The sequence below is a fragment of the Calypte anna genome, chromosome 2, assembly GCF_003957555.1.
Source record: "Calypte anna isolate BGI_N300 chromosome 2, bCalAnn1_v1.p, whole genome shotgun sequence".
NCBI classification, from domain to species: Eukaryota; Metazoa; Chordata; class Aves; order Apodiformes; family Trochilidae; genus Calypte; species Calypte anna.
The window spans coordinates 68,154,784-68,176,769 of record NC_044245.1 but is presented as its reverse complement, the minus strand read 5'-3'; the positions used below and the strand labels follow the sequence as shown (position 1 = coordinate 68,176,769).

At 35.7% G+C, this 21,986-nt stretch overlaps 1 protein-coding gene across 1 annotated transcript in view; it reads left to right on the top strand.

Moving 5' to 3' along the window:
* EXOC2 (exocyst complex component 2) overlaps positions 1-21,986 on the top strand; it is a 118,699-nt gene that overhangs the window by 31,476 nt on the left and 65,237 nt on the right. The window contains exons 7-12 of the mRNA XM_030446225.1: positions 2,969-3,093; positions 9,090-9,170; positions 12,878-13,023; positions 13,124-13,205; positions 13,737-13,839; positions 16,842-16,960. Coding sequence (XP_030302085.1) covers positions 2,969-3,093; positions 9,090-9,170; positions 12,878-13,023; positions 13,124-13,205; positions 13,737-13,839; positions 16,842-16,960 — 656 coding nt within the window. The remainder of the gene's footprint in view (positions 1-2,968; positions 3,094-9,089; positions 9,171-12,877; positions 13,024-13,123; positions 13,206-13,736; positions 13,840-16,841; positions 16,961-21,986) is intronic.

The following is a 21,986-nucleotide window of genomic DNA, read 5'->3' as shown; positions in this document are numbered from 1 at the left end:
TTTTCCCCTTTTTTCCCTTTTTTCCCTTTTTCCCTTTTTTCCCTTTTTCCCTTTTTTCCCTTTTTCCCCTTTTTCCCCTTTTTCCCCTTTTTCCCCTTTTTCCCCGTTTTCCCCTTTTTCCCCTTTTTTCCCTTTTTCCCCTTTTTCCCCTTTTTTCCCCTTTTCCCCCTTTTCCCCTTTTTCCCCTTTTTCCCCTTTTTCCCCTTTTTTCCCTTTTTTCCCTTTTTTCCCCTTTTTTCCCTTTTCCCCCTTTCCCCCTTTTCCCCCTTTTCCCCTTTTTCCCCTTTTTCCCCTTTTTCCCCTTTTTCCCCTTTTTCCCCTTTTTCCCCTTTTTCCCCTTTTTTCCCTTTTTCCCTTTTCCCTTTTTTCCCTTTTTCCCTTTTTTTCCCTTTTTTTCCCTTTTTTTTCCTTTTTTTTTCCTTTTTTTTCCTTTTTTTTTCCAAATTAATTAATAATTCAGTTTATATTGGTTTATAAAATTGAAATCTTAGGATTGAAAGTGCAAAAGCTGTGTAAAACGCAACAGAAAGAATGTGTGAAAGGGCAGGATAAATCTGATAATTTAAAAAAAATAATTATAAGTAGCTGTTTAAATAAAGAACCAACAAAGCTGTTTTGGTTTTTTTCCCCACTTCAAAATGTGTAGTCTTAGAAATATTATGGAATGGTAGAATTATCTGCCCTACATAATTTGTGCTGCTTTTCTGAAAACATACAGCAATGGTTTAGTTCTTGTCCTCTATGTAACCTCAGGTAGTAGGAATGCTAAATGTGTGGTACACTGATATTTTGGTTAGCTTATGTCTGTTTTTTCCTTGAAGGAAATTCTTTTTAAGGAATCAGAATAACATCTTTTCTCATCTTTTTTCTATTTTTTTTTTTAACCCTGGCAGTAACCTGACAAATATAAATAAACTATTTAGGCATACTATAGGGTCATCAGATTAACATGAAACTGTGCATAAAAAGAGAGCTGTACACAGAATCATAGAATTGGCTGGGTTGGAAGGGACCTCAGAGATCATCAAGTCCAACCCTTGATCCACTACCGCTGCAGTTACCAGACCATGGCACTGAGTGCCACATCCAGTCTCTTTTTAAATATCTCCAGGGACGGAGAATCCACTACTTCCCTGGGCAGCCCATTCCAATGTCTGATCACCCTCTCGGTAAAGAAATTCTTTCTAATGTCCAACCTAAACCTCCCCTGGCACAACTTGAGACCATGCCCTCTTGTCTTGCTGAGAGTTGCCTGGCAAAAGAGACCAACCCCCCCTGGCTACACCCTCCTTTCAGGGAGTTGTAGACAGCGATGAGGTCTCCCCTGAGCCTCCTCTTCTCCAGGCTGAACAGCCCCAGCTCCCTCAGCCTCTCCTCATAGGATATGTGCTCGAGTCCCTTCACCAGCCTGGTTGCCCTCCTTTGGACCCGCTCCAGGACCTCAATCTCCTTCCTGAACTGAGGGGCCCAGAACTGGACACAGTACTCAAGGTGTGGCCTCACCAGCGCTGAGTACAGGGGCAGAATCACTTCCTTGGACCTGCTGGCCACGCTGTTCCTGATCCAGGCCAGGATGCCATTGGCCTTCTTGGCTACCTGGGCACACTGCTGGCTCATGTTCAGCTTCCTGTCGATGCAGACTCCCAAGTCCCTTTCTGCCTGGCTGCTCTCAGCCACTCTGTCCCCAGCCTGTAGCGCTGCATGGGGTTGTTGTGGCCAAAGTGCAGGAGATTTTTTTTAGTTTGAAAATGCTGCTAGTAAGTACTTCTTGCATACCAAGTAGGCTAATCTAGCTGTTGAGTAATGTGATTTCTGTCCAGCATATGGAAACAGGAAATAAAGTAAAATATTGTGACATTATCAGTATAAAAAGGAAAATGCCTGTAAGTGCACTAGTGAGGTTTGTCTCCCAGTAGGTGGTGATAGCCTTCTCACTGCCTGGGCTGAAGTTGGTTTGTTCTCTGTGTCTTTTTCTACCACTGTGGGGCAAAGTGTGTTGGTGGAATTGCTTTGTTTTCTTTACTTCATTGTCTCCCTCCCTCACTGAAGTTTAGTGCAACTTTTTGTTTTATTCTTTTGTATTAGGGACACAGGTTTGGTTTGCAGGTAGGAGAAAAGGCTTTGAGGATAAAAATCATGTGTTATATTTTTGGAATCCAGTAGCATAATTGCTGAGATCATATTCATCATCATCAACAGAAAAAACTCATATGTGAGCAATGAAAAATTAGTCATCACTAAGTTTCTAAAATAATTGCAGCTGCTAGCAAAAAAAAAGAAAAAGTGGGAAATTGAATGTACGCTGGCAATACTCTAGAAGTATTAGAGAACTAAGATAAAATAAACCTACTGTACAAACAACAATGAAGAGTTGGCAATTAATATTCCCCTGGTCTCTCAAAAATAATTCGGTAGACTCCATACAAAAAACACACTTTCATAAAGCAGAAACCTGTTCATCTTTTCTTTATTTTTGCACTACTGCTGTTGTCAGTTCTGAGCCATGTGTACAACCTAACATAAAAATATTGAACCAATTCAGAAAATGAAAGTGAATAAGGCTTGTGAATTAAGCTGCAGGGTTAAACAATGTCATTGTTGAAGAGACTTCTGACATCCCAGTGGTTAGTCTAGTGTACTGAGTGTTGTGACTTGTACTATCACCTATTTAATGTATACAGACAATTAACTAAGAGCAACATTGCATGTTTAGAAGAACTTTCTTGGCTAATTTGTACTGTAAAGAAGTCCATTTCATCACAAGTGATAGGACTTCTCCATTCAGGAACAAAATTAAAAAACTCTTTGGAATGAGTAAATTATTGTCATCAAAGAGCATCCTTGTTAGCAATTGCACAGTTGTTTCAAAAGTAGCTGGCTTCATTTTCCAAGTAGCTTGTTCTGTTTATTCATTAGCTGACCTTATTCAGTTGTTTGAATGTCAAGGGGTTTTCTTGTTTGTTTTCAGTTTTGATCAGCTCAAAACGGCTGTTGTGAATTTGAAGAAACAAGCCAATAAGAAAAATGAGGGAAGTCTAGCTCATGTGAAAGGAGGTCTCAGCACCTTTTTTGAAGCACAAGATGCTCTGTCAGGTAAAGATGTTTTGCCTTTACTAAATACATCATAAAGGAAAAGACTATCTTCTTGTATGATTTGATTTAATATTAAAAAAATACTTTCTTCACAGTCTCTTCTAAAAGTGATTAATGAACCCAAAATCTGTATTGTGTTGGTTGCAATCTGGGACTGGCTAGCTGGTTGCTGTGGTTTGTCTGCAAAAGATGGTGTCAAATGTACCTTACAGGAACTGGAAGGATTTGATGAAACTGCAGAAACCACATATCCAGAAGAGAGCAAATGTTAAACTGGAGATAATATTAAGATGACTTAAAACATGTAACTACATAAAGACTTGATTTTATGATGCCTTATCCCATAGTGAGACTTCAATATTTACATTAATATTCAGTACACTCTGACTTTGGAAATAAGCCTTTATATTCTGTTTGCCTTCTGGGAAAACACAACACATTAGTGAGATTACCTTAGAGAGAAACAGTTCAGATGCAGAATTAAAAACAAAGAAGAAACAAAACAAAATCAAACCACCAGACAGCAAAACCAAATCAAAGAAAAGAAACTCATTAATTCTTAGGTGTGGAATTACAATATTCAAGCTCCTCAACAGAAGACTAGTTTTAAAATCCCAGTATACTTGGGCTATACAGCATTTGTGCAAGGTGATTTGGCCCTTTTCTGTCTTTATCCATGATATGGTGAGTTTGTGTTTATTATTTTGTTCTTTAAAAAGGTGCAACTGGAATTTGTATGCATTTAAACAAAGCTACCTGAGGAATGGTTTATATTTGAGAGCTGAAAGATTGCTTCAGCACAAACTTTTAGGGATATAGTTTTGCTTCTGCAAACTTCCATTATTTGGTGCTGACTGTCACAGATGACTCAGGGATAATCATCATTGAATACTGTCTTCCAAAACAGTTTAAGTTTCCTGAGATGCTTTGCTTAGTTTTAATTTTTATTTTTTTAATTTTTTTTTTTGGGGGGGGGGTGGGGTGGGGGAGTTTATTCACTTCCTCTGCAAAGATTTCTAATGCATTTTGTGAAGACAGATTTTTTTTTTTTGTTTTATGGGCATAAATTTCATCTCTCAATATTCCCCTCCAGATATCCTCGGAACACAACTTTCCCGGGATGGTGCTTTTTATAAACTATCAGTTTTATTTTGTTGATGTAGAGCAGAGCTCTCTGTGTACATCTTTTTTCTCCCAGGTCTCTCTTAATTGTTACAAAGTGTAACTTCTTTGTCTGAGACTCACTTTAAGAGTTGTAACACTTGCTTTATGAAGTACTTTGCACTCATGTATTTGCATATCTGTATATACCTGCTTTTTAACTCATACACTTTTAACAGTGTTTATATATATATATACATAAACTTGATCTGGAAAACCCTGAATTACTGATTGTGATGCAGCTTTCTTCATTAGCTGGTATCAGTAAGATCAGTCTGATTCTAAGTGTGCCATCAGACTGTATTTTGCATTTAAAGGTGTATTCATATCTTCACAAGTAAACAACAAAAAACATAAAAAGCTTTCCTGAGATATTTGCTGTATTTTGTAATTTAGAAATTTTTTACTAAGAAATTAAGAGGTTAAATAGGGCAGAACCCTTGCTTGTTTGGTTTGATTTCTTGGAACAGTGAATTGCCTTATCAGATCCTTGTGACTGCCCGTTAGCTCGGCAGACACTTTGACGCTGACTTTGCTGCAGAGATGTTCAACAGGAAGTTTGTTTCATCAGCTGATGGGAGCTATAAACTGAGCTGAGGGGAATTGGGCTTACCTCAGCTTGACCCACTTTGTCATCATCAGGGAGTTCAGCTAATTTATTTTCCATCATTCTAATTGCACCTTTTCAGAAAGTAGCAATCCTAAAAGGGCTGCTGCTTATATGCTTGTAGATAAATTGTGTGTTTTTTCTCATTAGCAAGTCATGTTCTGCGCAGCAGCCTTAGAAAAGCTAGAAAATCAATTTACTTGGGCACTGCTTTTTTTCAGAAGTGCTGCTCTTTATAAAGAGCCTTAGGCTGCAGAGCTGTGTCATATGTACTCAAATACGGGATTACTACCTGAATGTTATGCACCTGGCTTGAAATGCCTAGCATAGCTCTGTGTTGAATGCTCTTGTATTGTGTGTGTCTATTAATGTTATCTTACTTATCCTGCTTCAAATGATAGAATATAGTCCTTGCAGGGCAAGAACAGCCTGCTGTTAAAGAGGTTAAGAAAGAGCAGGGCCATGGAAACAAACTGGCAAGGATAAACCAAGATGCTGCATGTATCTGACAGCCTATCAGTCACTTCAGTAACACTTTACATGAATATATGTGCCTCACAGTAGATGCAAGGTAGATTATTTCCATTTAAGAATTATGATCATTTCTCCAAGTAGTCATGAAGCAATAGCTGATGCCTCTAAGCTTACCATCTAGCTTTCTAGCTTCTGTCTGAAGGCGTGAGGTGTCCCTGTGCTACTCTTGAACACAAAAGCTAAATAAGAAGCAGCTGCACTATCAGTGCTACATATGTCATTCTTTTTTTTTTGTGGGCCTTCTTGTGTATGCACAATCACAAAAAATGGTAGGCTGATTTAAGGTTGAATGTTGAAAACCTGTTTTCTGATCTTGGAGTGCTAGATAGCAATGGGGACATTGCAACAAACAAAGTATGCTGAGAGATGACCTGACAACGGGTGTGCTGCTAAAGTATCTAAGTGGTGTTAGGTAGTTTGGGTGGATGCTTCCTCTTCATGCAGTGTCTACAACCAGTTTTTGTGGCAGACCAATTACCTTAATGTAACTCTAAAAAAGTGTAAGTTATGTGATCATGAATGACAAAAGGCTCAAGCAAACTTTCCTTTCATACAGACTGTAGCATAACAATTTCTAGGGGGTGGTTTTTTTCAGTGTCTCAAGCAATAGATGGTTTCATTTGAAAATGTTGTCTCAGTGCACAGTGAAATTCCTGTGCCCAAGCATGTGCCTGTTTTATGCTGACTGCTCATATAGCTTCTTTTAAAAAAGTAGGTGGTTTAAAGTAGTGAAATAATCACTAGCAGAATTTCTGCAAATGGATGCAGTCATGGCAGCTTGCAGCTACTCTGTGGCTGTCATGTTCAATGACTTTGTGTTTTCCAGGTAGGATACCATTTTTGTTTGCATTTGAAAAATAATAAAGTATCCAGAAGAAAGAAGATTAGTTTTGCATCTGTGATGATTTTCAAATACCAAATACTGCAGTTAACTGCAAATGTACAAAAAATTATCTACTATTAAATTTGAGCTCTACATTACCTGCAAACCATAAAACCAGCTTTATTTTGTTTTACTTAATTCCAGTTTGATTTCAATAGTGCTTTTAAAACACATGCAACATTTGAAAGATGCTCGTATTTCTACCATTAGTTTTGAAAGATACAGGGGTTGGCACTGTGTCAGTAAAAAGAAAGTAGCCTTTCCTGTACTCTAAAATCCTGAAGTATCCTGGCTAGCTCCAGGGTCCTAACCCAGAATTTTTAGTGGATCCATAAGAAGAGCAGTCAACTTTGTTTTCCTATATACTTCTGAGATATCTACCTGGAAATGACACACTTGCTTAAATATAAATCTGTGTGAGAACATAGTTATCTGGCTTCACAGTGTTGTTATACTATAATTTTTGGTCTCTGATTTTCCATAAAACCTCTTCCCCTAGCACCATGCTTGGTTTTTTGGGTTGGGTTTTTTTTTGTATGTGTGTGTATGTGTCATTGTAAGTCTGTCCATTTTCTTTGATTTGGCACTGTGTTGGGTAAGCAAGCTTGAAAAAGTAAATGTTAGAGAAACAAAACAGAAGCCAGCAATTAAAACCATGGTTCATTCACTTTGATATTTTGGATTAGCAATGTTTAGCAAATGAAGCCAAATTTGCCATGCACTTTGCAAAAATACCTGGAAATCTCAGGGCAGAAAAGCAAGACAAAAGAAAATTTAGGAGTAATGATTACTGGCTGATTACCTTATGTAATTTAGGAGTAATGATTACCTGATTTCAGGTTCTTTAGGTTTTCACAGTGTAATGTGTTACCAGCTCCACTAATAATATGCTGTCTTTGTACATTAATTTGCTTATAATAGACAGCTCTGTACTATTGTTGAAATAATTCAGAAGTTTTTACCCTACACAGTTCTGTTCTCATGGATGACCTTCTTATGCTTTGTTCAGATTACAAAAAAATAATTAATTCTTTGATGAAGGGAACCAAAGGCATTTTATTGTCTTTTTTCCCTTAGATTAAATAAAATCAACACAAGCAGCACTGAGTTGCTTGCTGTATACCACAAGGCTTGTGCTGTGGCTTTTTTGCCAGATTGAATTTTTACGTGTATTTTGATCAAAAATTCTGAAGTATTTATTCACAGTTTAGAGCTCTAAGCTTACTTTCTTCATTATTATTTTAGTAGCTCACTGACTGTCTGAAGTTTGCAAGCCTTTAAATAATCTGATCTAGCAGAAAATTTAAACAGTTATTGGCAAAATTTATACAAAATACACTTAATCTTCTGGCCTTAGTTGGAGCATAATGGGGCTGGCTTCTCCTCATCTTTATTTATTCTATGTTCCTTACAGTAAAGCTTTTCAGTAACAGCAAACAGGTTTCAAACTCCTATTCCAACAGCCCAGGTGGGGTATCACACAGTGGATTGCATTCCAGGCATCTCCTGGAGCACGTTAGGTAAACTCATAGTGTTCATCTTTTAATTTGGTTCCATCCTAAAGAAATCCAGTTGAGAGACTGAGGCTGCTTTGCTATTCAACCCAAAGCAAGATCAGCTGGCACAATGCGAGACTGATTTCAAAACTATATTTGTGTTTTGAACTAAAAGACATCATTCCTTGCTTTATTCAAAGTACTGAGCATCACTTTTCAAGGGTAGCTTAGCTCTGTGTTGTTCTACTGAGAACCATCAGAAAGCAGTAGGAGGTTTTTTAGAAGCCTTATTTTATCAGAAGCAACAGGAACTGGTGGCTGTTTGATAGAACAAATTTTGTATAGGTTAACAGGTTAAAAATTTGAAAGTATAGTATTTTTAAATAATTCTTTTATAAATGCTGAATGCATATGTACAGGAACACTTTCTTAATAAAAATAATAATAATAGTAATAAAAGAAACACTGATTTGTGCCAGTTGTAATAAACAAAGAAGAGGGAAGGAAGGCTGTGTAAGAGAGGGGAAGTGGAAGAAATGAGTATCTACACTGTTCATATTTCCAGCGTGGTGTACTGTAATGAAGCTATGCTGGTAAATCTTTCTATTCCTGAACAAGAAATAACAAAACAGCAAAATAATGCTGCTACTACACTTTTACACATCCAAAAAATAGCATCTTCAGAAAAAATAAACTTCCCTCCATTTTCATGCTGTTTTGAGCAGAAGCATCGTGATGCTTTTTCTTTGTAGTGGTTAATGCAGCATGTTGGTACAAGATAATTTTAAATTGTGTGGTTTGAGAGTGCATTTTTATGGACAAAAATAACTAGTAATGGGAGTATTCTAGCACTTGTTTTGGGTCCATCCAAATCCCCCATGACACTGCCCTTTAATTATTGGTAATTCCTTTTTGGTGAGATCAGTGTAAAAACTTTGCATTACAAAGCAGAAGTATTTTGGGCTTAAATTATACTTACTTTTCAAAATACTAAATTGAATTAACACTTGTACTACAAGATAGCTAGTTGGGATTATTCTCTCCACATTATCTTTTCCTTGATCATTATTAGTTTCTTGTTCAAGAAGATACAGAAAGTCTGTGTCAGTGTAATGGTTAAAATTCTTCAGTATCTGGCTCTAAGCCCTGTCTTCCACTAGGCTCTGCTGCCGTGTGGCATGTTTGTATTTTTGATGTCTAACAAGAAAAATAACTCTTTATTTTTAATTTTAAAAATGTTTAAAACTGTCACTTTAACGTAATGTATCCCCACCTATTAAAATGTTCTGCATTTTAACTAGACACTTTATTCCAGCAATCCATCAAAAACTGGAAGCGGATGGAACGGAAAAAGTAGAAGGATCCATGACGCAAAAACTGGAGAATGTACTGAACAGTAAGTTTTGTCCTTCCAGCAGCAACTGTTTATGGACTATGGACTTTTAAACAAGCTTTTACATATTCCTAGGAATATGGCAGAAAGTGCAAAACAGTAGTCTCTTTTGCCTTTTCATGTTTTTATCCTAGTGATTTTAGGGAGTGATAGTACCCCTTTTGAAATATTGGCAGCTTTTGCTGTGACTTTCAGTGGTGTTCATGCTAACAAAGAGGATAGATGTCAAAATTAAAGAGCTGTAAAGCACTTTATATGAATGCTTGTGGCATCTGAATTTTAAGTGTACAAAGAAAAGAGGAGCTGTATGGACAGTTGGATCTATAGAAGGATGAGCAAAGTTAAATACCAGCATTGTAAGAATTTTGAGCAAAAGAGGAAAAAAAACCAAACTATTTTTAATAACAATGCCTATTAACAGAATCTTTTTGACTTTATGTGCTGGCATTTAGACTATATGGAACAAGATTGCTTTTTTTGTTTTTTTAGAAACTTTGAAAAGCTGTCAGTACTTTCTTTTTTTGTTTCTCTTTATTAGCTGTAGGGTTGCATTGAGAGATGGCTTGAATTTAGTGCAGTTGGTATGTGTTTCATCAGATCAAAAAAGTAACTTTTTTAATTCTGGGATTTCTGCCAAGATAATTTTACTTTGTTTCATTGTGATTTTTTTCACAGAGGAAGGGATGTTTCCCTTAGTGCTGTATCAATAAGCAGGAATGACATGCAGATAGCTGACTCAGTGTTGGAAAGTCTCAGTGTGTTTTATGAAATCAAGAAAGTGACATGGAAGTTCACCGTTTTTCTTCTCTTCTATGAAGAAAGCAGTGACTGTGTGTGTGTGTGTGTGTGTTTGTGTGTGTGTGTGTAGAGAGCACAAAGAAAGTAGGAGGTTTTGTTAACAGCTCTAGTTTTTTTCTTTGTATCTTCATTAGTTCTCACAATAAAGGTGTATTTTGAACATTGTTATTCCTCCATCTTGTTGCTTGAGGTGCAAAAGAAACCCCTCCAAATACAAAAATTACCAAAAAGCCCCACAAATAACCTCAAACATGCTATATGAAGACTGCAGTGTGTCTCTTTGTGTGCACAAGGTTTGATGCAGACAGGGCAGGAGGAAGAAAAACAATCTGAAATTTGCCACTGCGATCCTCTGTGCTTTGTATTTATGCCATGTCATACACCAAGCACAGCTTTCTTGGGGAGCACTTCCCCTTTGACAAAATTGTGTGACAGATTTTTTTTTTAGTAAAAAAGCCAAAATTTAGGTCTGCGACATTTTCCTACACGCGCTAATATGAGGCAAATCTACCTATAATACATAATCCCTATGTCCTGTGATAAATGGTGGCTGCAATCTTTATGCAGATACTGCAGACTGTCTTTTTCAAGCTGGATCTGTAGAGGAACTTGTGCCAGCCACTTCAGAGTGGTGTTAAGTTTGGCTCTGCTGTGAAAAGAATTGGCTGCTTTTACTCCTGATACTTTGCAAGTCATGATGGTTGGGAGGCAGGGAAGCAGGAATACAAGGATTTACAGAGGGTAAATAATATTATGCAAAGTAGTTTAGGATCAAAGGTTTGTTTCTTGTCTGACTATTGAAAAGCTTCCATAATCCACCAGTAGCAGGACCTACTTTCAAAAATGGCTTCACATCTGCAGTTGAATTTTACATTTCCTGGACTGTAGGTGGATATTTTGAGAGACAATCAGTGTTGCAAGCTTGATTACAAGCTCCTAAGAATAAGGATGTTTTCCAGAGCATCAGAATGTTCAGATTTTGCCAAAATATTGCATTAAAAATGGCATGGGATCATAGCAGAAGCACAGAAGGTGTTATAGGTGGAGTTATAAATGTTTAATATTTTTTGCTAAATTGCTAAACTTAATTGCTAAACGAACTATTAAATATATATTTTTTTGAAATACATGGTGTAATGCAATGAATTTCATGAAGAATTGTATCTTAAAGGAGGTCAATGAAATTTCATTATGTGAAGTTTTTGTCAAGCTGTATGAAATAACAACTATTGGGTAACTAGAGATTTATTTTGAAGTAAAAAGCATCTGCACAAAGTAGATGAATCATCTATTTTAATAATATAGTTAGTATAAGACTTGAATTTTTATCCATGGACATTATTATTTAGGCTTAGGTTATTAATCAGTAATCAGAAGTCAAGGATTGTTAATGCAGAAAAGGATTTGGAGGGGTGAGAAGGGAAGACAACAAAATATATTTTTAAGTCTAAAAAGAGAAACCTGTTTTGCATGAAGTATTGAATTTCATTAAGACACTGATAATTAATTTGATATATTTTAGTTTCTGTATTAAATGGAAAAAATGCCCATAGGAAAAAAGTTAAATAATTTACCTCAATTGAGGATTTCCACAGCAGTTCTGAGGAGATGAAGTCATGCAGTTTTAAACTAAAGGTGGAAGTCAGTGTGCTATTCCTGCTGTTGTCAATTACCTTTTAGAGACATTTGTATGGAATAAAAAAGAGAAACTTTGTGAATATAACTTTAATTCCCAGATATAGTACATTACTTCTTGGCTGTTAAAAGAATGGGCAAGATTCATAAGAACTGAAACAAAACAAATGTTACTTACTGGAAGGATTTATCAAACAAGCATTTATTATAGCCTCAGGAGAAATTTCATACTTTATCAGTGGTCTGTATTTAAATGTCCAGCTAGCTGTTTTCATTGTGTATTTCTCCTTAATGGATTAAAGTATTCTGTGCTAAATAGTATGCAGTAGAAATAGCTATCCTGACAAAAACTTTTTTTACATTGAGGCTTCAAAATTTCAACAAAGTTTAAACATTATTTAGATACAACAATTATTTTACAAAGACTACTTTTAACATGAGCAGGCCACCCACAGTGTTGACTAGGGAAAATGGCATGCAAGCCACCCAGCGAGACTGATGTAATTTTTTTTCATCTTTGCTTAAAGTATAGTCACTAGACCAGATAATGTAGAAACTTAAACACGCAACGATCAAAAAGAGTAAAAAAAAATTCCACACTTCTCTTTTTTTGGTTACTTAAAAAAGGAGTTGAAAAATGCAAATATTCACATGCAATGTAAATTTTCCCTATTATAAATGAAATTCTATTACTCTCTGTTAGGAAATTATCTGTATTACAAAATTGACTTTTTAAACTCATGCCATTGTCTTTGATTTAGTCATTGGTACCTTTAAGAAACTCACTTAAATATCAATATTGTTAATAAATTTAAGACTTAATTTGAAAACAACCCAAAAAGCGTGGTTTGCAAAACCCAGGTAACTCTTAAAGCCATTGTTAAATAACATAATGAAATCACAGTTTTCTAAAAAGAAGACTTTCTATGACTTTTTCCATATCCTGAGATGCATAATTTAGTTGTAAAATGTAGATCTGGAGCCAAAGCAAACTATAAAATATCTGCAGCAAAGTGAAGCATTTGAACTAGGAAAGAGTGATTGTTTTTAATTGCACAGGGACCTTACCACATTAAAATGCTAAGTGGTTCATTTGAAATAGTATTTCACCAGTTGTAAAATGTTAACATGGATGAAGAAAAAAAGTATAAAAATTGAGCGATAACTACTCGTTTGCTCTAAAAAAGACTCGAATGGCTCATTAAAATGAGCAAAATCTGTATGTCGTTTGAACTGATTACTTTACTTTTTCTTATTTTCATCCATTTTTTAAATAGGAGCCAGTAACACAGCAGATACCTTATTCCAAGAAGTGCTGGGTCGCAAGGACAAAGCGGATTCAACAAGAAACGCACTTAATGTTCTTCAGCGTTTTAAGTTTCTTTTCAACCTTCCCTTAAATATTGAAAGAAATATCCAGAAGGTATAATTCTCTAAAAAATACAGTTTGCTGAAGTTAGCCTGTTACTTTTTTCTTGACAAATACAAATGTTTTTTAATTCTTTTTGTGTTTGTTGTTTAAGGGCGATTATGATGTGGTTATTAATGACTACGAGAAAGCCAAGTCACTCTTTGGAAAGACAGAGGTTCAAGTATTCAAAAAATGTAAGACATGGGTTTTGTTATTTTGTTATTTCTGGTTTTGTTTTGTTGTGTTTTTTTACTTGAAGTCTAAAAAGCACCTAGTATCTTTGTGGGATTTATATCAATTTTTAATCCATAAAAATAATGGATTTACAGGAAACAATAACTTCAAATTACTTCAAGACTTCAAGCAATATTTCCAGCAATTTTTCTGAGTGAGGTACATATTTTGTGAAATATAAAATGTTAAATCACAGACAAATATTTATTAAGACTCGGTATTACTGGACATAAAAAAAAGGTTACAGCAATTAAAATGTGACTTAAGGTATGTCTCACTTGTATATTATTGAAAAGACTTCAAAATCTAATTGTCTGTTCTTATAGAGCTGTCGTATACAAAATGTTCATATTTGGTTTGTTACAAAATGAGTTTTATTGATTTCCACATTAGCTCTGGAAGTGCTAGGAAAATAACATAATTTTCAGCTCATACAACTATTGAAGGCAAGTGAAGGCAAAACTGGATTTATTTGCTCTCTCTACTTCTAGATTATGCTGAAGTTGAAACCAGAATTGAAGCTTTAAGAGAACTTCTGCTAGATAAGCTGCTTGAAACTCCATCAACATTACATGATCAGAAGCGTTATATAAGGTAATCATTTGAGTATTCTCTTCATCAGACATTCAGTGTTACATGTGTAGTTATATCTGTTTCTTAAATAGGATAGTTTAAATACTGTTTATGGTCTAAATATCAATTTTAAAGTTGTATGTAGAGTATTTTGAGATTTTATGCTTATATATAAAGAGTGACAAAATTTTGTTCTTGATTGTTTATTGAGTGACTGAAAAACAGTTCTTGAATGAAAACTGTTTAGAGGGATAATTGAGATGGAATTAACTTGTTTAAAACCTTTAGATGTGTTTAGATTCTTTTGCTTCCTCTAAACCATCATATTGCAAGCTGTGTCTGAATCATTGCACTCATTGAGTTGCAGAGCTCATAATAAATGAGATTAATAATAAATTAAAAAAAAAAAATTAATTTGCCTTACACTTCAGCTTGACTTGGTGTTATATTTGAATCTTCCTGAGTCAGATAGTGGGGGGGGGGCTAATCCAAACTGTTATTTAAATTTGATATTGGTTCTTTTATTTCTCAGTGTAAATAATGTAATTCCTCTGATTCATGAGCATGAACCAGTTCCCCAGTTTTCATCAAAATTTCTAGATTTTCTGTTATTCAGAAAGCTGATGTCTGTTACAGGCGTACTGACATGAGTTGGTTGGACCTTTTTGTACTAGTAGACCTTAACCTGCTTTACAGTCCTTGAAGCCAAACTTAGGAGTTTTCTGAATCATTTGATGGCTTTACCTAGAAAACTTGTGAGTTTTGGATGTTAGCAGGGCTCCTGGTCTGTCTTGGACATTCTTAATGTTTTTTTTTCAGTTATCTTAACAAAGGTAGCCCCAGCACACTGTGTTTTTAAAATTCTGACACCTATGTGAGGTCTTTGATGTTTTGTGTGCTCACCAGGCCCAGTCACACAGCACCAAGTGCAGTAAAGGTGTCCTAGATTCCTTTTAGTTATGTTCATTTGGGGACAGAAACTATCATACATTTATGTAGAGTGCCTCTCATTCTTCTGGGTACTTTCTAAATATTTCCTGTTTATTGGAATTGCCTTTTAAGGTGAGTAGTTAAGTGTTTTGTGTCTCTGAGAAAGGCACTACAGTTTCTATGTCAAGCTCAAAAGACTTGAAGAGCAGCTTCTTTATCTTAGCCAAGTCTTATGGCCTCTTCTCAGGATTCTTTGGAAGAATCAGAGCTGTGTGTTGAATTCTGGGGTTTGGTTTTGGGGTTTTTTTGTTTGTTTGGCTTTTTTAATGTTTGGTTTTTTTCTAGCCCCTTACCTTGAAGTAGTGAATCTTTAAAAATATCCCAGCCTGTGTTACAGGAGATTGTGTTCATGTGTCATCCATGACACTATAATGAAGGAAAGCAGGGAGTAGACAAATATGGAATAATTTAGTTCTAATGAATTAACAGAATACCAGCGTACAAAGTGATTAAATTAGTTTCACTACTCTAGAAATGCTAATGTGGTTCTACTACTGTAAATTTTCTGGAGACAAACTGTGAAGAAAGCTTTCATCAGAGCACTTCAGCTAAAAAGAAATTAGCAAAATCCTAATTGTAAAATTATACGCATAAACCCTGCTATTTTTATCAGGTTCATTACTTTCTTTGTATGTTTGGTGTTTGTCTCCAATGTCTAAGAATGGCCAATCCCTGAAATACTGTGGTTTTCTCCCCCTCAGATATTAAATGTTTAACTTTTTAATTAGGCTTCAATTAATTTTTCCTCTCATTGTATTATGGTATTTACAGTGATAATTATTTTATACTGTTCAGAAACAGTTTACCATATCACTTAACAGCCAAATAAATCCAAGGTTTTATCCAAGGTCAGGGGTAATATTTTTTTTATTTCTTTTGTGTCTAAGCAAAGACTAAAGTCCCTTTAACACTAAGGAAGGACTGGAGCTCAGAATTTAGAAATCTCACCCTGTCAAAATCGTTGGTTGTGTATGGTACATCCAACCAATCTGACCTAACAGTTTATTTTTTGTTCAAGTACAGCTGACAGCTCTCAAACAAGACAGAATTTTGCAATACAGTTCTAATTAACATTGGATATTATGGTAGTAATAGAGCTTTTGTGAAGGAGTTAAGCATTCCCTGCACTGTGTAAGATAATAAATCAGTGTACTTCACCTTGAGCATCTTGAATTTTTCAATCTGTCCTGAGCCTCATTAATGGAAAATGTAATGGAGCACCATTAGATAGTAGAGCAGCTACTACTTTTTGGAAAATACTCTTTTAAAAGTACTGTTGGCAGATAGTCTTGAATGCCATGCGTTAGACTATATTACTTCTCTGTTCTTTTTGAAACCACAGCATTGGCTTTGTAGTACTCCTCTCTCCCCAAAGACAAAAGGTATTTTGCTTCTTTGTATTAAAAGTCCTGATCTTTTCAGTATCTCTTCCCCCAGGCCCCTCCCCTTTTTTTCCCCTTAACTGTATGTGCATTCTAATGCAATGAAAAATCAACAACAAAACCTAAAACAAAACCAGCCAGGAGCTTGGTTTACATTTATTTGTGCGTGTGTACGGTAAATTAATGAGCTGCCAAAAATTAATTCATTCTGTACTTACTTGTTAAGGTTACATGATGATACGATCAGGACATACTCTGTGGGAAGAAAAATACCATATTTTATGTGCTTGAGATGTCATCACTGATTCCAAGTGAAACATGAAGTACTAAAGTACAGCCTTGGCAGATAAAGACCTTGGTTTCCAAGTATTTTACTAGAGGCAGATCTGAAATGCATATTAATGTGATATTAAATATATGTGTGTTTGGGATTTTTTCTACAAGTTTTTTTATAGAATTTCTCTTAACTAAATGAGAAGGGGAGAATGCAAAGCTTGTATTTGCATTCCATATGAGTGTATCTTTACAGCTATTCTTGGATTTTTACAATTATGTGGGAAAAAAAGCATTTCTTAGTACATCATTGGTCTGTTTTAATGAGCCCTCCAGTGTGTCAAGTCAGAGCTGTGATTTTTGGACTGGGTTTTACAGATATCTTTCTGATCTTCATGCGTCTGGGGACCCTGCTTGGCAGTGCATTGGTGCTCAACATCAGTGGATTCTGCAGCTCATGCACAACTGTAAGGAGAGCTATGTCAAAGAACAAAAAGGCAAGAATATATTTTTGTTTTATATATATTTGACACTTAGGAATTTGGCATTGCCCTTTATTTGACAAGTTTTAGTGTACAAATGATATTTGGGGTTTGGGGTTTTTCCCCCCCATCAATTTTGATAGCTTTTTAGAAACTTGAATACTGATTTGTATTTTTTTTTCTTTATTCTATTATAAAAACAAAGCAGCAGTTGGAGTTTTCTTTTTGTTTAAATTATAACTTCTAAGTTCTTTACATGGGAAAAGAATTAAATTTCAATCATTTATCTGAAGTTTACTGTCCTCTCAAAATACTTCTTTGGGGTCACACGAAGTTTGGATTGTTGTCTGAATATGCCGGTTGGATTTCTTTGTCACAAGATATGCTGTTAATATATGGATATGCAGGGCACTGGGGTATAGTGGAATAATGTGTGATTTCTTGATATGCAGTGCATTATAACATGTTATTCTCTTGTTCTTTGTTCATGTGCAGTTTCCAAATCCAGATTACAATGTCCAGTCACAGGCCTGTGTGTTGGGCAAATAAGATATTTATATAGTGTTACATTGAGACAAATAAGAATACTTAGCCTCATTTTGGCTTTGTGTTTATCAGTGTTGCTCCTCAAAGAAATGTGTGCCCATAGGTGTTGCTTTCAGGTGTGGCCTCGGCTGCCAGTTAAGATCATCTATCTCTTTCGTCTGTTTTCAGTAGGGAATAGGTGGGAGGTCATTACTAGTAGTAAAATCTGAACATGAGATTTTAATTTAGAAAATGAGAAGTAGTGCCTTGCTTCTCGAGTAGTCTGATTGAATTTGCTTCTATTTCTGGAATGAGGAGGCATATTGGAATCTCAGCTCTCTGGACTTCTAGGTAACTCCCATGTTTAGTGTTAGTGTTTATTATTGTAATGCTTGTGCTCCAGTAAATGGATGGCAAATGTATCTAAATTCCTTGTCTTGAAAACCTCAAACTGCTTGATGTGTTTCTTGCAAAAAACCCTCCTTATCTCCACCTTAATATCAAAGGAGCTGTAATGTTAGCAGCTTTGTTTGGCTCACAGAAGAGGGAATTTAAATAACTTAAATTCCCAGTAAATGTATGTATGAAAAGTTAATACTTAGTGTATGCATGAAACAAACGTTAATGTATTATCACATTTATTAAGTTCAGTAAATTTAAATAGTTTTCTTTTAGCCTTTTATGTGGTCCTTACTATGATAGTTTTTGTACAGATTGTAAAATAATCAAAGATTGATCCTAGCGGATGGAATTTCTCACTTAGTATCTAGTAGGACAAAGGAAGATTGCTAAATGTGGTTTTTCCTTTCCATAGATCTTTAATTTCGGCATACATTAGACAGAAGGAAAAAAGAAAACTTGGAAGAATTGGTACTAACTGCCAAGTAAACCAATGCTGATTGTGATCAGAGACACAGAATGTATTTTAATCTTCTTTAATAGATGTATGTTTTTCAAACAGGAAAAGTGGGCTTTGACTCATAGGTATCAAATTGGCTATGCAAGGCTCTGAGAAATCTAATCAGCTTAAGTCAGAAATGTGGTTTATATGGTCAAAAATTCACAGTCTATTTTTAGGAGAAAATAGTAATAAATTTGCAAACATTAGAGTCCTCCACTTAAAACATACTTTAAAAAAACATTTTGCCTATCAAGCATTGGGAGGAAGTGGTGGGCCATAAGGTTGATACTGTAATGAAAAGAGCATGAAATCTTTTTCTAGTTTTCCCTTCTCAACGGGGATAATAGACATTGCTTCTAGGAGATTGCAGTCTTCATATTGTGGACACTGGAATCAGCAGACAGCAATTTTAGCCTTACCTTGAACGCAGCAAAAATTTCTGGCTATTCTTTGCTTAGTTCTTCTGCTGTGAATCTGTGGGTTCAAACTGACTGAGTCAGTGGAGTAAACTCAAAACCTCAGTAGCAGAATATATGTTTTTACATTTGCACACAATTTTTCAGGTTTCAACTAAGTTTGTGCCAAACCTAAATGAATTCTGAGAATTTACTCATAATTAAGTCACTGATATGGCAAGCCAATGGTGTACTCAGTGGGACAAAATTGTTCCAGTGGTCTCCGTACTACTAGGAGGTTCACCCTTTAGTTATTAAAACTGAAAGAATTTTTTTTAATATTAAAAAATACTATTTTCTATCATCTTTAAGAGATTTGGTGATGTATCGTCTCACCTAGGCCTCTGGTAAAGGAAGCCAAGACAAATCCCCAGTATGGATAAGAACTAGATCTACTTTCCTGTGTCTTCCATGGGTTCCTTATCTTTGCCTGATGATTGCTCATTTGCTAATAAATGTACTTGCAAGGGTTTTCTAAGCATAGTTGAAGAGTACAGTGAACTAATATGCACGCTAAGGTGATCCAAGGTGCTATCAGAAAATTGCATATTGAGCTGTATTTAAGTAACATTTATTTTGGTTTCATATCAAAGTACATGTTTTTGATCTAAATGAAAATCCTTCACTCTCACTAGTGCTATCACATGAAAAGTTTTTCTTCTTTTAAAGAGCCTGTGTGCTTGTTTATTACTAGAAATTTACTTAATTTTGTAGACATATTCTGCAATTATAAGCATGTCCTAGAACTGTAAATTATCATAGCATAGTACAGTCTTTGATGAAGACTCTGTGGCACATTTACAAGGCTGTAATGGTCTTTAGGTCTCTTTTGGAATTTGTTTCAAGGGTTAGAAGGGCATTCTGTGTATTTCAAATACTGTCTGTTTTCAGTTAATCCAACTTGTGTTGTTTTATTTCCAAAAACTGAAAGGTATATCAAGCTGTGCTAAACTTTGTCAGATTATTTGGCAGCTTAAGGGCTGACAACTGCCAACAGCAAATTACTCAATTGGGTATTTCCTTTAGCTTTTAATAGGCAGTAATTAATTGTAAAAGAAGCAGTAGTCTGATCATTAGCTAATTGGTTGCATATATTTCAACAGGTACAAGTAGGATGGCTAAGTTTCTCAAGGCCTGTGTACAAAGTAGTTAAATCAGCATTTTGGAGTGTATTTCCTTTGAGGAATGCCTCTGTGTGTGTATTAATGTACTGTTTCCCCTCAGTCTTAAACAACCCTATTGGTTTGCTGATTAGTCCTGCCTTACGTAGATTAATGTTTCATTGTGTGCTCAGATTTGGCTGTTGCTACTCACCCATCATTGCCTTTAACCTACTTGCTGTGTATAAGCAGACCTTCCTCATTTGTGAGGCAAAAAAAAAAAATACAGGCAAATTACGTTAAAATTATGTGAAACTGTTGGAATCCAAGCCCACATGGTTTAAGGAGCGAGTGAATATGCATGCATGACAGCAGACCAAAATTCTTCTGCTCTGAAGTATTCTAAGTATGAGCAGCCAGGACAAAGAGACCAAGCAGCGTAGCCAAAGTCATAGTGGAAGCATGAGGCAGCACAAGGGGTACACAAATCACAAAGCTCTGTGGCTCATGTTCTTCCATCAGGGCTTTCTCCAGCTTCTCTGATGGTCAGAATCTTCTATTAAAAGTGCAAATGTAGATACAGGACCCATGGGGAACTGGTTGGACCTCCAGCTCACCTGACATAATAATGGTTGTAAATATACAGATTTATTTACTTTTTTGTGTTTCCTACTAATAGTTATCTGCTTTACCAATGGAATCAGTGGTTGTGCTCTGTCGTTGGTTTTTTTGAAACTTTTTTTTTTTTTGTATGGTTGTGAAGTTACTTAACGAAGCATTGATGGATTCATTTTGTAAATCTGATTGTATCCTACTGTTGCTCCCCCCTGGAAGGATTTGAAGCAGGCAAAGCCTGCTTTTATTCAGTATGCTGCTGTTATTCAGTATGTAGACATGGAGATGCAGGGGACTGAATAGACAGGAAAAAGCATTTTTGAAGGCTATGAATATAAAACTTAACATGGAAGAGCACTATGTTCACTCAAAACAGTATTTCTGAAATCTCTAGCAAGATATAATTGAATAATAAACTGAATTGTGCTGGAAGTTTATGTCTGGTGTTGGCTAAAGTCTGAATTGCTTATTCTGAACTTTGAACTTATGATTTGTACAAGTCTGGGGACTTTCAGACCTGGTACCTGGATAGTAAATGGTTTCCCTCAATTAAGACTTTGCTTATTTGTAACCTGACTTGGCAATTCTCCTATTATTAGGGCATAATTGTTGTTTTCCACTATGGTTTATGCAGGAAGCATGGGGGATAAAATGACGTAAAATGACACAAAAATAAATGTAAATAAATGAGGCTTGGTTTAAAATTTGCTGAGGGCACTGGGCAGATAGCCAAAATGAGTTAAGCAATGAGATTCTTAACATGAGGATCAGGGAAAGAAGCCATGGAGGTTAAGACTGTTTTCTGTGTGGCCAGTGGTTATTTGCTTAGACTTTAATATTGGCTTAGTAGGTTTCATGATCCTTTGAGCTAAAATGAATAAGGACTGTAATTCAGTTATCGTCAAACCAACTAAAGACTTCATTTATTAAGAGGTTTTTCTGAGGCACTATGGAACATTACTGCAAATAAGTTATCTGTTAATATCCTTTAGGAATTGAAACTGTAATTGAAACACTAGCACAGTTCTACAACTGCTACTTTTGGGTAATACTAAAGTTCCCAATGTGGAGATGGCTCTCAAAAACTGGAGTATACTGGTTTGGTCATTGTGATTTTTGTTGTACATTTTATTGCTGGAAAAAAAATAAACTTTCTTGCATCATAGAGAATGTAATGCACAGCTCTCCACACATTGTAAAAAAAACTATGCAGGGTTTTTCTGTGCCAGAGTAACAGCAGCTGTACATAGTGGGAAGGAGAGAGATGGATGCTTGCTCTTTCTTCTGTGCCACACTGAGATTCTATTCACCTTGCAATGAATGATCCATCTTTGTTAGATCAGACACTCCGCCAAGGCTTGTGTCAAAAGGGCCTTTTCAATTTGTTATCCTAGCAGCTGGTTCTCTTCCATTGCCTTTGCTTACTGTACATCTGGAAGAAGACT